We start from the raw sequence: 16,341 nt of genomic DNA, 5'->3' as shown, positions 1-16,341 counted from the left end.
ATAAAATCGCATTTGATCGCATGCGATTTTTCAGGAGGTGCGATGCTATGCCCTGGGGCCAACAGAGCAGTGAATAAATTGCATACAAAAATCAAAACTAAAATGGCACATGACATGCGATGCGATTTTTTTTTTTTTTACTACGGTAGTGTACGTAAGAAAACTGGGCGCCCTTTACTAAGATGGGAGTTCTATTTGATATAGGATGTTGCATACAGTGGCACCTTGTGCATGTGCTGCATTAGAAGTGCACATGTGTCAGTCTGCTGATTAATCTCTCCGTTCTGTGGAACGTAACGGCTTTTCATAAATCTCTGAATCGGGCCCAAAATGCTTTCATGCTCCCTGCTAAAGCATGATAGATTGCATTATAGAAGAGCTATGGAAATTTATAGGAATGAACCTGTGGTGGCGCTATGCTGCCTGTGGAGTGTACTGACCCCTGATTATCACCCAATAATCAAAATACAACACAATATATACAAATGGGGTTTTCCCACCAACGGGCGCAAGTAGAGTTGTAGTCTCTAAATCTTCCTGTATTTCCTCAGAGGTTTCTCGACCATATGGGGGAAATTTAGAAGAAAAAAAGATGGTTAGGTCTGACCATCCCAAGGACCAATCTATATAACACAATAGATATTCTTTTGTGAAAGATGGGTAGGCGTACCCCACTTACGGCAAGAAGGGCAGCGTAAAGGCACGTAGCAGTTTCTTTTATTCTTCTTTTTTCTTCTTTATTCTCTCTCTTTTCTCTCCTCCGGTGGCTCCCTCTCACAGTGTATAACTCAAGTATCGATGATAGACGTAGTGAGGAAAAGAAAAGTACAATATATGGGTTTATATTCGGTTAACTATATATCCATATAGATACATCCACACCCTGTGACTTGATCTATCGGTGAACAGGAAAAGTGCTTAGGTCGTACCTTACTCACCAACAGGATAAGCAAGGTACACATATAAAGGTTTCTTTTTGTTCAGAGAGATTATTTTTCCATATGAAGACCAGTTTTATATTGGCGTACCCCGACTCACGTGAAGAGATGTATCTTATTACACGTAGCGTGTTCTTTGTCTGGTTTAGCTTAACTTCAATCAATGGGCCGTATTTCTCTCAAGAACAGTGTGATAAAGATATGGAAGAAGATGTCAGGTAAGTGGTAATAAAACCTCCTTATACAGATATATCAACACCCTGTGACTTGATCTATCAGTGAACAGGATAGGTGCTTGGATCGTACCTTACTCACCAGCAGTATAGGTAAGGTACACATATAAAGGTTTCTTTTCTGTTCAGAGAGATTTTTCATATGAAAGAATAAATCTCTCTGAATAAATCTCTCTGAACAGAAAAGAAACCTTTATATGTGTACCTTACCTATACTGCTGGTGAGTAAGGTACGATCCAAGCACCTATCCTGTTCACTGATAGATCAAGTCACAGGGTGTTGATATATCTGTATAAGGAGGTTTTATTACCACTTACCTGACATCTTCTTCCATATCTTTATCACACTGTTCTTGAGAGAAATACGGCCCATTGATTGAAGTTGAGCTACACCAGACAAAGAACACGCTACGTGTAATAAGATACATCTCTTCACGTGAGTCGGGGTACGCCAATATAATACTGGTCTTCATATGGAAAAATAATCTCTCTGAACAAAAAGAAACCTTTATATGTGTACCTTGCTTATCCTGTTGGTGAGTAAGGTACGACCTAAGCACTTTTCCTGTTCACCGATAGATCAAGTCACAGGGTGTGGATGTATCTATATGGATATATAGTCAACCGAATATAAACCCATATATTGTACTTTTCTTTTCCTCACTACGTCTATCATCGATACTTGAGTTATACACTGTGAGAGGGAGCCACCGGAGGAGAGAAAAGAGAGAGAATAAAGAAGAAAAAAGAAGAATAAAAGAAACTGCTACGTGCCTTTACGCTGCCCTTCTTGCCGTAAGTGGGGTACGCCTACCCATCTTTCACAAAAGAATATCTATTGTGTTATATAGATTGGTCCTTGGGATGGTCAGACCTAACCATCTTTTTTTCTTCTAAATTTCCCCCATATGGTCGAGAAACCTCTGAGGAAATACAGGAATATTTAGAGACTACAACTCTACTTGCGCCCGTTGGTGGGAAAACCCCATTTGTATATATTGCATTATAGAAGAGGCCTAAATGTTCAGACAGTGAAATTAGCATTTACTGGTTGTTTTTATTTAATTTAATTTTTTTTATTTATTTAAACAAAGTTAAGAAATTAGAGATATCTAATTGCCTTCTAACAGCAAATGTTAGGTTTATATCGCTTTTACAGAGTTTACTACAAAATATATATATATATTTTTTCTTAGTCAATTGCCGTACTGTTTAGTGGCACCTCTACTGACCGGACAGTAGTGGGAGCCAAGTGGCACAGTGGTAGTGAAGTGATTCAGTTCTTTAGCACATCCCATAAACTTACCGGTGTCTAGATCACCCGTACACACGCAGCGATGTGTGCGAAGCAAAAAATATATAATATATTATACAGTGAATCACGGTTTCTGTACCCACATAGTGATTTGAACTCACTTGCTAAGGGATCTAACTAGATTTTGACTGCATGCACACAAGGTCTGAGCCGGAGATGGCAGACCGCGCATCGCCATCGCTAGGAGGTGTACACACAGTGACTTCTGCTTAATTTCTAAGCACTCTAGACAGATTGCTTAGAAAATGGGCAAAAATAGCAATGAGTGTATGCCAATTTAGAGCATAATACTTTTAGTCCTTTTCCTGCTCTCAATCTGATGTCCGCTTGAGTAGAACAGCCTCTACACAGTTAACTGGCATTGATATAATAGTAGTAGACATCATTGCAAGTGTTCATTCCTAAGGTCTGATCAGTACAGTCCAAGGCCTATATACCACAGCCTACACAGCTGCAGGATCTAACACTGACTTGCAGTCATCAGTCTTTTTGTATATATATAGTGGCCCATAGCTGCTTTTTTTCCCCTTCCCAGGTTGCATTTTTATTCCTCCTTTTATCAGCAGTATTAAACACCCATCACACAATTATACCTGTTAATTAATTTATTACTATGGCTGTGTAGGACTGTTCTCAGGGTGGATTGTGATCGTTTCATCCATGGCAACCGGGGACAACACTTTAGGTCTAGAATGTCTATAGTGTTTTTTGGATCTGCGTGATGGACGGCAGAAATCAGAGTGGTATTAAAGCAGTATGCCAGATGCATGTAAGGGCTGAGTTTGTGGCTCCCATCTAAACTGTAGGCAGCAGAGTTGACATGACTACACATAGCACCCACACTACCATACTTGCCAACTGTCCCAATAAAGAATAAGTACCCATTTCCAACACTGCTAATCTGCCGCTGATGATGAGTTTGGCAAAATCACTGCATTGTATCTTATTGCACATAGCAATTGTTCACAATGCTGAGATTGTATTAGTTTGTGCGCCTGGTTGTATTTAGGGCAGTGGTTTTTGTGCCAATGTCATTTGCAAGGTAAAATAGAATGTATTCATTATTTACAGCAAATATGGGAAAATATATATATTTTTCTTTATATGTTTCACATATGAGCAATAACACATCCAACCTGTAAAAAAATGCTTGGATACTGACTTTATTACTGCTAACTGTTCAGAATTAAATTATATAGAAAATATCCAGTTTACCGATGAATCCAGTACAAGTAGCTGTGCAGTGAATAAGGTACTTGTAAGTTTGTTGGCAAGGCATTTTATGCCAAGTGGTTGGGATCCTGTAGAAGGGTCCATTATCATTACATGAAAATAAGCGTTTCACACTGTAAACAAACCTACCTGGTCAGATGTGAGCATGCTCCCATGCAGGTCCTATTGGGCACATTGTTGTGGAAAATAGTTGCTGTAGAAGATTGTAGAGAATTGCAGCATTTACTATTGTTGTGCAGAAGAACTGAAGTTATTTGGACGATTACATTTCCCCTTATATCCTATTTCATACTGACAAATATTTGCGGGGTTATTGCAAATGAATGCGCAACAACCAGGGAAATTGATCAGTGTGAAAGGTTCCTGAAAGATGGTCCTGGGTCCAGCGTCCTGGTATTTCAACCAGGGTTGGGCTCTGGACCATCACGGGTCCAGGGGCAGTGTGAATGGGAAAACCGGGTTTACAGGTCCCATTCCTGGTACTGTAAAGGCGCCGCTTGGAGACGCTGTCATCTTCCAGCGCCACCTCGGCCCTGCCTCCAGATTAAGTCACCCGTCCGGGTTGGTTGAGTAATCTGAAAGCGCTGGTAAGCCGGGTCCAAATTCCCAGGTGTGACCCGGCTTGCCAGTGTGAATGGGGTATTGTTAGTGTTAGGGGCTATACACACTAGTAGATGTTGTGAAAGATATAACATGGTATATATTGTTAATATAGTTAACAATTCGTGCTCCCACAAATCATTAACAGCAATTGATGTCTGCTGAACATGCATGTCAATTTGGCTGTATAGCCGTAACACCTGCATTTTCAGTGGGTTCCGGTGACATCCCGGGACGATATCGTTTGCCAGTATCGTTCAGTGTGTACACTCAATATTGGCCAACGATGGCTGTTATTCCTTATATTGGCCAGGTTAGCCTGATGTGTATGGGGCTTTATGCTGGGTGCACACTGGCCGAAAAGTCGGTTGTTCAACTGAACGGCTGACGCATAATGACCCAGTTAGCAGGGGTGTACCGGCGACGTGTTTAACAGCGTCATTCAGGCATATTCCTGCAGTGCAACAAATTTCCAACATAAATGTGCTGCTTGTGTCAGCCATCCGAATGTTCATAGGAAACTCAAGTTGTCCATTTTGTAGAATTTTTTTTTTTTTTATGTTTTAGGGAGATCTATCAAAGCTTAAGGAGATATAAAGTACCAGCCAGTATGCTTTTGCCATTTTCCAAGTACAGTCCATAAAACTGTCTAAGCCTTGATAAATTATCATTTGATGTCATTCATTTTTCTTGTGTTACTACTATGGTCCTGTAATACTGTTCATATGCATGAGGTTGTTCTGAAAATGTGCGTGGCTTTCCCGATCACTGAGGCCTCTGACAATTGTTCACGTCTTAAGCTTTAACATCCAAATGCATTAACTGTACTTGTGGAGTTAAAACCTAGTGACTTTGTATTTTATGTGTTGGTTCATCCATTATTGGAAAGATGCTTATGAATGTCACTAGTCATGGACATACAGGCAGTTGTATCATAATTATTGAAAGGATAAGGCTTGTAAGCATGTGTTACTCGCATTTGTAACATTATAAATCTAATATCACATATATTTTTAGATGCTGCCATGCAATTCAATTATCTGAGTCGCACCTTTGCAGCTGTTGATCGTTGCTACATGCAACAACCATATTTTACTTAAGCGTTTATAAAATAAATGAACAGCCAAAGAATGCAAAAAGAAAATATAACTAGGGGGTAGACTGACATTACATATAAGGACAGTAATCTGTTTTGCAGGCTAATGAGTGTTTTGGGCATGCCAATGGAACCTATTTCAATATTCCCCTTTCTGCTGCCCCTGTGGTGGTTTTACCTTACTAGACAATGCTCAGTACTCCACATTGCTGTTACTATTTCTGAGGCTGGAGATGCTCTCGCAAGGAGTGCGACTAACTGTATAACCAGAGCTGCTTTAGAAGCACAGTTGACTTGGACTGCACTAGTAGTTATAGTGTGGATGATGCATCTGTAAATGTCCCACGCACAGAGCCCACTCTTGAGAATTCCTGACAGGAGCTCTTTTGTCAGTGCCGATGGACCTTTTTGCGGGAAATTTACAAAAGGAAATTTGTAAAAAATAGGTGTATTTGTATCAAGAAATACACTGATTTTTGACATTTACTATCCCGAAAATTCGGCAATTCGTATTCATAGCACATCAATACGAATACGAATTGCCGTATTTTCGGGATAGTAAATGTCAAAAATAAGTGTATTTCTGGATACAAATACACCTATTTTTTACAAATTTCATTTAGTAAATTTCCCCCTTTGTGTCTAATCCTGGTGCATTTGGGTGCAAGTTATGCAATAAGTAATGGACACACAGTAACTCATGCTTATCTGCTCATACAATTAAATATCATCCTTAAAACTCTAAGGCCCCCATACATTAGGCCGAATTGTCCTTAGGACATGTAGGACCCAATTCTTCTGTGAGCCGCCCGGCAGCTCCCCGGGAGGCTCACATACAATTTGTCACTTGATAAGCCAACTTTTACATGTGATAAATTGCTTGCGATTTATCACATGTAACGGGGAGCTGCAGCGGGTGGTGAGGAGCAGGGGGCGCTGTGATCCCTGAGCACTTAGCTGGCCGGAAGCCACTGCCGTCAGCGGGAGCAGGGGGGGGGGGGGGGGGGGGGGCGCGGCGGCGGCGGCGCAGAGTACCAGAGAGCCGGGCAGGAGAATACGCTGCAGCGGCAGAACTCGGGAGCAGAACACTTAAGAAAAAAAAAAAAAAAAAAGCCCATACAAATGCATAGAAAGCCATTGATTCATCCGAATCGGGCAAAATCGTGCCCAAATCGCATAGTGTATGGGGGCCTTAAGCGCAAGGAAATCATAGACTTTCCCCTCTTATAGTTTGGTTTCAGAACCTGTGTAATGTATACACCCAGACAGATGTATCCAGAGTGCCCCATTTTGGGGTGTGTTTAGCAAGGTGTGGGCAATGGTGTATGTGTGGTGGTGGTTTTTTTTTGCAAGGAGAGTTTCAGCCTAGTGTTATCTGGGGCAAAGACTGGGACTGTGTATTCCTCGAGATCTACAAACAGTCCATGTTTTCCAGAACACCTTTGGACTTCTATAATGTGTCTGTTCGGAATGAATGCAGCAAATGATTAAAAATGTTTCTGCTAGGTGGTCTCGAAAACTGGAACTCTTTGTTGGTTTCGAGGACCAGGTTTGACCAGACCAGACTTAAGATGGGTACACACTTAGCGATCCCTGGCATTGCTGATATTGAAAACTATATTGGCTGTGCTATGGGAGAAAGATATAATGCAAATATACTGACCGATATCGTTCACTGTAACCGCCAGTGACTTCACCTGCCCCATATTGGTGCCAGATGACCTACTGACAGTCAGTACATCAACATCGGAATCCTGACTGTTAAATGCCCAACAGTCTGGATCCCCACATACAGGGGCTACTCTCCCTTGGGTGGGTGAGCCCTCAGCGTGGCCAACACAGCAAGCCCGCAAGGGGCTTTGATGTGTTTGCCTCCCTATCGGAGTACCAGCAGTCGGTCCCTGCTATCTCTACCCCCCTTCTCTGTACATGCAGCCTATGAAGATATTGCTGATTGAGCTGCACGTACAGACAACGAGGAGGAGTTAATGATGCAGCTGGTAACAATATATTAACCAGTGTGTTGCAGCATGTGGAAGACTGCTGCAAATATAAGTTGCATTGAGTCACATTCTTTATATTCATTCCCAGGTGGCTTTTTTCATTCAGTTCAGAGTTAGGGATTTTGTTCTTTGAATTTTTAGGTGGTTAAGTAGGAAGACTGCTTTACACCAATGGTAATAAATACTGAGTTGGCTCACTCACTCTTGCCATTGAGGCATAGACTCCACAAGACCTGTGTCCCGCCTTGACATACTTTCTTTGCTTATTGGTTTTGTAGGTTTTTGTACAACATAAAGCCGTGCAAATACTCAGATAAGTAAATATGTAGAACAGACATTAAAATAATAAGCATATAATGCAAGTAGGCAGTCAATAATATTTTGAAATAGACAATCACACAGAACATAAGACAACCACATGAGAACAATGATGTAGACACCATGTGGAATGGAGGGAGAAGGGAAAGGGGAAAAAGTAAATGAACAACATAACAACAAGTAAGTGTACCTAAAGTACAATAACTCCGTTCAAAGCTTTATTGTGATTTGCAGAAGATTTAAAATCAAGCCATAGGGACCGGGTGGTACTGAATTCCCAGTGTTTCTCTACTCCAAATGCCCATTGTCCATATATAAATATATTTTATTAAAATTTTCGTTAGTGGAAGTTGGGGTCCCAGACGTCCAATGCACTAGTTTAAATGATTTAGCTGCGCCATTGAGGAATTTGAGTAAGGACTTCCTATAATGCATAAGAGGGCCCGGGTACATATCCAGAATCCAAAAGGAGGGGTTCATCTGAACTATACTTGGTATACTTAATAGTTGTAAATACAGAAATAACTTTCTCCCAAACAGAGGTAAACTTAGGCAAGCCCAACAAATATGTAGAGAAAAGCCTTCTGCTGAGTTGCAACACCAACATCTATCGGAAACTGCAGGGAATATTTTGGCTTATATTTGTGTGCACCGATACCATCGTGTGACCACTCTTTATAATGGGTCTCCATCATTGAGTAACTAATGGAGCTAGCGAAAGAATTATCAAAAATCTGACGCCGATCTAGGGAGGGGGGGGGAAAGGGATATCTGTAGATCGCATTCCCAATTACTTAGAAACTTAGGGGAATTTGGAGGTCAAATGGGTGCTAGACCTAGTTCTTCAAAAGGTTAGTAGTCTACTACAGGCCAATCAAACGCCCCTACTTTGAACAAAATGTTTGTTGTACATACCGCCAAATCCCTGATGCCGTCAGAGCCCGTTTAGTTTGAAAGAGAATTGAAAGATGACACCCATTCATAATCCACCAGCTGGCCCACACATAGTGTAGGTAGGCCTCAAGGGGAAGTCGGGATTATAAAATAACAGGGTTAGGGATAATAAAGAGGACGAGTTCCAGGGCTGTTTCCGCAACCTGTTCCATCTAGATGAGGTAGGACCTATGGTGGGGTGGATTAGCACAGGCACTTTAGATCTCAATGGGAAAGTGTAAAGGTTAGTAGAGACCAAAACAAACCCAATTTCCTGTATCGCCAGCTCTCATCCAGTCCAATATGCACCCCAGCATAGTGGCATTGTAGGAAATTTAGGGAATTTGAGAAGCTCCTTGTTCTTGCAGCTGTATATTATGTTTGTATATTCTTGTATATTATGTTTGAAGCAGGGCTTTCTTTCCCCCCCAAACAAAGTCCCTCACTATGTAATGAAGCTCACGGTACCCCTGTGTAGAAATGTGTATGGGTAAGGTCTGCAATAGATTGAAGACTCTCTTGGCAAGATGTTCATTTTCACCACACTCACCCATCCAAACTAAGAAAAAGTTTTAGAGGACCAGTTCCTCAGTTTAGTCCTCAAAGACCGACGCAGGGGCTGGAAAAATATATCTGCCAATAAGTTGGAGAGGCTCATATAAAAAAACACTCCAAGATGCTTGATACTAGACACATGCCAGGCAAATGGAAATTATTGTTTTAGGAAAGCCAGGAAATGAGAGTGGGTCATTGCGTTTACTGCAACAGATTTAGAGTAGTTAACTGGATAAAATGTCGTAGTTTAGAAATTCTGCCAATAAATTTGGAATGGAGGTGACCGGGTTGAAGAGTATAGCCAAAAGATCTCTGGCAAATAAAGCAAATTTGTAGTCAACGCCCTTCGACCTGGAGGCCTGTAGTATTAGAACAAATCGCAAGGGCCAAGGCTTCCATAACCAGGACAAAGATTAGGGGTGATGAGGGACAGCACTATCTTTTACCATTGGAGCAGACAAAACACCATTAACCCTAATTCGTGCAGGGGAAGGCGATAGAGGGATACAATTCTGTGGAAGCAATTCGGACCTAAACCTTGATGCATCAAGACTCCTTGCATAAATAACAAGTCAACTCTATCTAAAGCCTTTTCTACATCGGTGGAAGAAGAATAACAGGGGCTGGGTTGTTAGCAGCTAGGTGTATAAGATCTGTAATTTCAGTGGTGTTGCCACAAGCTTCTCTGCCCAGGAGGAAAGCCAACTGGTCCGAATTTATAATTGTTTTGGAAATAATTTAGTGCTCACATAGAGTAAGTAGATCTGTCTTAATTTTGTGCAGCAGTGGAAAAAGTTAAGCCTATACAATTCCGAAACCTCACACAAAAATCCCAGATAGTTGCAATACGAAGGATGCTTGAGAAGTGGAAATGATCCACGGATCCCCTCGATCACTTGCGGCTGAGTGGTGATATTTAGGGCAACTGATTTTAGTGTAATTAATTTTGAAATTAGAAAATAGTAGTAATGATGGTCATCTGCGTATAGTGCCAACTTGTATTCATTGCCTGCCACCTTTTATGCCATGAATGTTCTGGTTGGCTCTGATCGCTCTGTCGAGGGCTCCTCCTATACAGAGCACAAAGATAAGTGGAGAGATGGGTCTGCCTTGTCCTGTCCCATTTCTAATGGCAAATGGGTTGGAGAAGGCGCTTTTTACTCTGACCCGTACCGTGGGGGAGCCAGTGTGCGCTGTAAGCATATAGAACCCAGTCCCAAGTGCCTGAGAACACCTTTCTTGAAAGGCCAGTCGACTTTGTCAAAGGCCTTCTCCGTGTCCGTCGATAAGAGAAACACGTTGGCGGATCCGAACTGGGCAGCATGAATGTCTACAATGTGGACCACATTTTGGTATGAACTACTGGATAACATGAATAAGTCCTGCCATTTAGGAGCTTCTCTGGCCCAGTGTGCTAGCCGTAGCAGTTTTCCCCTTGTCAAAAATGCTCAGATCTTAAACTTGCCCAAATTATTTTCTGCTTCAAACCCTTCCACTTCAAGATTGGACTGTTCACTTGCTGTGTAATGTATAAAACCCATTATCAGGTGCCATTGTCGTTTGATAATCTTATTCACTTCACTTGTAAATGAATCTATAATGCGGCCCATCAGTAACTGGGTAACCAGCTTAATGCGATGGGATCAATGCGAAGAAGTCCACAATCATACATAGATACATTTCCACAGATTTTCCAATTCAATCTGTCAGTGGTTTTAATGTTGATGCTGATCGGTGTACTTGGGCTTCCCTTTCAGTGCACCTGTTGGGCACTTGAGAGGGGTCTATGTGCAATTTGCTTATGTGAGGGTGGAAGCAGTGTGATGGTTCTTTGTCATTCTACGTTTCCTCCTTGATTTTGCATTTAACAGTGCTTATAAAAGCAGAAAGTGGTTTGTTTATAATGATGCATACGCTGTTAATGGAGAAGTTTGTCTGCCTCTTCCTACATAATTATGACCTCTCGTATATAGATTACTTTGTGAAACTGCAATGTTAGTTAAGTGGGTTTGGGATACATTAAGTGTGTGTGTATGCATTTTGTCTTTGACAGGCTAGTAATCACAGCTGACACACTGCACTATATAGAGCAAATGCTTGTTGAATTGAACTTTAACATATTGTTCTGTTGAAGCATATATTGCTTGGTTACATGTTCTTGTAGTATAGGTATTGTTCACACTAAACCCGGAAGGTTGACTGTAGCCATTGACAGTATTATTATAACAAATATCTATACTATACTTTCCATACCTTGCTTTGCCACTCCATTATGGCCGGTGAGCGATGCAGTTTTCTGAAATGAAAGCGATTGTCTGGACAGATGTCCTTGTTCAGGGGGTGAATGTAATAGTTTAGTGATGGCTAACCTTGACACTCCATCTGTTGTCCAACTACACATCCCAGCATGCCCTGCTACAGTTTTACTATTTGGCCATGCTAAAACTGATGTAGGGCATGCTGGGATGTGTAGTTCAACAACAGCTGGAGTGTCAAGGCTAGCCATCACTGTAATAGGGTGTCAGAAGCCAGAGATGCAGGAATTTGTCAGAGAATGGCCGTATTTCTAAAACCAGGTTGCTTTCCCCTTGTAAATGATTGCTACATTAAGAATGCTGCCGTTCTTGGATGGCGTCTCACATCCGATTTACATTTAACCCTCGGGTCAGCGGTTTTCTGTTCCCACACGTCTTCTGTTTTTATCCCCAATATGTTTAGTGCTCCTATGAGATGTCCTAATGCTCAACGCAAACTTCTGGGTTTTTGCTGCATGTCTTCGACTTCCAGCATCTGTGCTGGGTGGCTGGTGTAGTATTTAGTAACAGTCTTGCAGCTATGACAAAGCATCATTGTCATGTCTAATGTCAATAAATTAGTTGGTGTTTGAGAATGGCGATGGACTGTCTGCCAATTACCATCACGTTGAAGCTGGCTTTCTGGATTTTATTTTTTGTAGCAACTGGTCCGCTTGGATTTTCACAGGAAATGCTGGATAGTTCGAGAAAGCATCTGGTTACTATGAGTACTGTACACTTGCTTGAAAGTATGAAGTGGTTGTTGACCAGACTTCAAGATGTAAGCTAATGCTGTTGCAGCTGTACGTGTGTAACATGCTGATGCTGCAGCCATGGGCTTTGGGTTTTGTATTGAGAAGCCCCTGGCAGCTTGGAAAATGCGAGCTGCTGCATACAAAGGTGAAGTTGATTATTGAACTACTGAGTATCCCAATGGTTGCACAGCATGGCCACAACAAGTAATCCCAATGATCCAATGTGTGCGGGTTTGCTGTCGCAGGCTGAGAAATGTCCCAAAATGGTCACTACATGCCTGCTTTATTAGCACCGCTCTATGCACCTGCCTCCAAGTCCCTGTTTGTCATTCACTTTGAATAAATCCTCTCTGCAGCTGCTATTGTGCATATGTGTGGCGACTGCTATTGCAAGACCATTGTGACATGTTGGCCCATATTTGCTCGACTGCTTGTGTTCTGGTTGAGGCCCTCTGTTTGGCACAGACCAGTATAGATATAGTAACCATACAGATATACATAACACATAGAAGTTTACACTAGATGTACCCTGGGGAGGGTGATGGGCATGTACAGGGGAGACACAGGGAACATATATTTGCTGAGCTGCATGGATGTAATTAAAAACTAGCTACCAAAATGTACATTCTCTAGTGTTCATTCTAGTACCCGCCATATTTGAAAACCCATGCAGTTCCTCTTCCCTGCCTGGGGTGTCTCTGTCTGCTGTGGTGCTTCTAGCACAGTGTGGTCTGTATATCAGCACTGATATGCAAACCAGTCCTGTGCTAGAAACACCACAGCAGACAGCGACACCCCAGGCAGGGAAGAGGAACTGCATGGGATTTCAAATATGGCGGGTGCTAGAATGAACACTACATTCTCTGTCCTAGAGGATCGGTTTGTACTGTGATGCAAATGTTACCTTAGCTTAGATCAATGAATCAGTCTTAAGGAGCCCATACACGGTCCGTTGTGTATGGCTCCGTTTTGTACTATGCGATGCGCGCTCCCGCGCATCACATAGTACGGTACAAAAAGTATGTGCTGCACATACTTTTTGTACTAGCTATACATCGGATCGCAGTGCATGCACTAGGGATGCGATCCGATCCGATGTGTGCTGTTTAAGCACACAACGGATCGGATTAATGGACCGTGTATGGGGGGCATTATCCACGTTTCCATTTTCCCTTCATAGTTCTTGGTGTATGGCAGAACTTTATGGCCAGAAGTAGTTGGTGTCAGCATTTATTCAGGCCTTTTTGTTCTTTTGAAAAACAAACCTTATTGACGATATTTATATTTGGCTTTTTTTTTTTTTATAAATCACTGGAGAAACCTGAAGACAAGCTCCAAGTAGGTGCACTTGGAGTCCTACTTGGTTCTTTTGTGGGGTAACGGGAGGATGTTTTCAAATTCTACCATGAAATCTGTTTGAATCTCTAAAATTAAAGCTGCCCACACACGGGAAGATGTTTTGACCAATTAAAATGGCTGTGTGTGCATGATCATGATCCAATGCGAGTGCCCATCGGTCGTTAATTGAGCCAGCTGATCACTGTAGCACATGCATTCCCAACCACGGTCCTTAAGGCACACCAACAGTGCAGGTTTTAGTGATATCCAGGCTTCAGCACAGATTTTTTAATCAGAATCCCTCAGATACTAATTAAGTCACCTGTGCTCAAGCCTGGATATCTACAAATCCTGCACTGTTGGTGTGCCTTGAGGGCCGTGGTTGGGAATGCCTGCTGTAGCAGATGGAAAGATGAACGACCCGTCTTGCACGATTTGGCCACAGTGTTCATCATGCCTACACAATGAACAATGCAATGATGTAGTAATGGTTTACAGTCCTTACCCATCATTACCCTCGGATCGTTTACTCAATCGTTCTGTGTGTGGGCATGATCTGGAGTGTTCTGAATTTTAAGGGAAATTGGGTAGACATTGGATTGACAGGATATCAATCAGTGTGTTGGCACATTAAATGTGTAACCAATCATTTTATAGTGTGTGTGTGTGTGTGTGTGTGTGTGTGTGTGTGTGTATATAAAATAGTTGTGCTGTCTTGTATACTTATTTTTTTTTTTTTTTCATCTAAAAAGTGGAGGTTTGAGGACAGACCTAGAAAGGGACCTGTTGTAAAGTCTGCAAGAAATTGAACATTTCTATTCTCTTAACTAGAATGGAAAATTGAATACACAAACCTTTTCCTATGCATAGCTTCTTTAGTTATTTTTATATAAAATTTCCCTTCAATTCCATAAAATACAGAAAGCGAGGGGATAATTTCCCTATGATGACCACATTCTCAAGTGAAGCTCTGTAATAACATTTTCCCTGCATGTAGCAAAGTAGCGATTCTCCCTGTTCTCAGTATTAATGAGCGGATTGATTTAGCTGGTGGTAGCTTTCAGTAAAGGTAGAATGATGTGCTTTTGTGTCAGCCTGGATTATGTGCGCTACTTTTATTCTTTAAGATACGCTTTAGTTGTCTTTAAATGACTTCAGATTTTGGCATCACCAGATTCTGTAGTATTGCTTTAATTTCCTTTGTACTTTGCAAAAGTGAAGATGTCCCTGTATATGTGTCTGTATATATTATACATATTTTTTGTTTTGATCTTTTTTAGGTCGCCCTAACAGGGATTGTCACCGCTCTTGGCCAGGGATGGATGATCAGAAACCATCCAGCGAGGACAAAGAATCTGAAGCATCAGGTAAAGCGATGCTTGCCATATAGGTGTAAAAATCTAAATTTAGCAAGGGTTTCTTTGAAATCTGTATTGTTGAAATACTGAATACAGTCAGGAATAAACCTCATTAACTACTAGTTGCTACATATTTTAAAGTGGGCGGCGTAACCACCCTCTGCTGTCCCCATTCATTGTGGTCCTCATTTCTCCGGGCTAACACCTCAAAGCTTTATAAAATGAACAAGAAATTGTATCGGTTTTAAAACGGATCAGAAAAAAAAATGCTGCTGTTTTACTGAGCAATAATGCACCCACAGGCAGGGAATAATTTTAAAAATTGTTTTTTTTTGGATGGTCTCCGCATCCTTCCTATTTAAGTGGGTAGCTGTACAGGTTGAATATCCCTTATCCTAATATCCGTTATCCAAATTGTTACGAAAACCATACATTCCAGAAAGTGAAAAATGATTTAGTTTTTTTGCTAAAAGTGCTACTGGGGACATCTATAACAGCACTACTAAGGACATGATATGTAACTGCCACTACTGGGGACATCTATAACAGCACTACTGAGGACATGATATGTAACTGGCACTAGTGGGGACATCTAGAACAGCACTACTGAGGGCATGATATGTAACTGGCACTACTGGGGACATCTATAACAGCACTACTGAGGACATGATATGTAACTGGCACTAAATATGTGCAAGACAATGATTGCTTAGCATTCAAATTCAGTATCTGAGTACACAAACTTTGTTTCATGTTTTGAAACCTTGTTTTATGTACAAATAAAATATATTTGTGTGTATTTCATGTGTTTGATGTGTTTGTACAACATACATGAAAGATACCAATAGATACATCATTGAAATATAAAAATATTCTGAAATACGGAATAATCCTTTATTCTTCTGGTTCCGAGCATTTTGGATAAGGGATACTCAGCCTGTACTACTTCCTGTGAGTGCTTGTTTTATAGTGGTAATGAGGGACCAGTACTCCAGGACTAGACTGGACAGATGCTGTTAAGAGAAATAAATGTAATAAATGATCAGTTTCTGAACTTAATGGTGTGATTGATGTAATTTTGTTAATGGGGTAGAGTTTATATTGTTATATATTGGCGTTTATATATTGTTGTCCTAAACACTATTAATTATTGGATAACATCCACCTCTCCAGATAGTTGCTGAAGTTGTGTTTTATACTGTAGCTCGCTACACAAAATGAAAGTGTCACATAGAATTTTATAATATAACTCTTCATTATTGTGACCATCTGTCAAATATAGGCTAAAGTGGTTTTATTCTTTTAAATATTAAGCAGTTCCTGTGTAATATTACGGATTACTTTTTTCTTCTTGCAATATAACAAACATTTG

General features: G+C 41.1%; 1 protein-coding gene across 5 annotated transcripts in view; it reads left to right on the top strand.

Moving 5' to 3' along the window:
* Positions 1 to 16,341, top strand: part of KMT2D (lysine methyltransferase 2D) — a 138,370-nt gene that overhangs the window by 9,923 nt on the left and 112,106 nt on the right. For all 5 annotated transcript variants that reach the window (XM_083169086.1, XM_083169088.1, XM_083169087.1 and 2 more), the window contains exon 2: positions 14,892 to 14,978. In XM_083169086.1, the coding sequence (XP_083025212.1) occupies positions 14,930 to 14,978 (49 nt within the window). In that variant the 5' untranslated portion in view covers positions 14,892 to 14,929. The remainder of the gene's footprint in view (positions 1 to 14,891; positions 14,979 to 16,341) is intronic.

This window comes from Crinia signifera, chromosome 2, assembly GCF_055691185.1.
Source record: "Crinia signifera chromosome 2, ASM5569118v1, whole genome shotgun sequence".
Classification (NCBI taxonomy): domain Eukaryota; kingdom Metazoa; phylum Chordata; class Amphibia; order Anura; family Myobatrachidae; genus Crinia; species Crinia signifera.
Note: the sequence above shows the minus strand (reverse complement) of the source record. Positions and strands in the feature narration are given on the sequence as shown.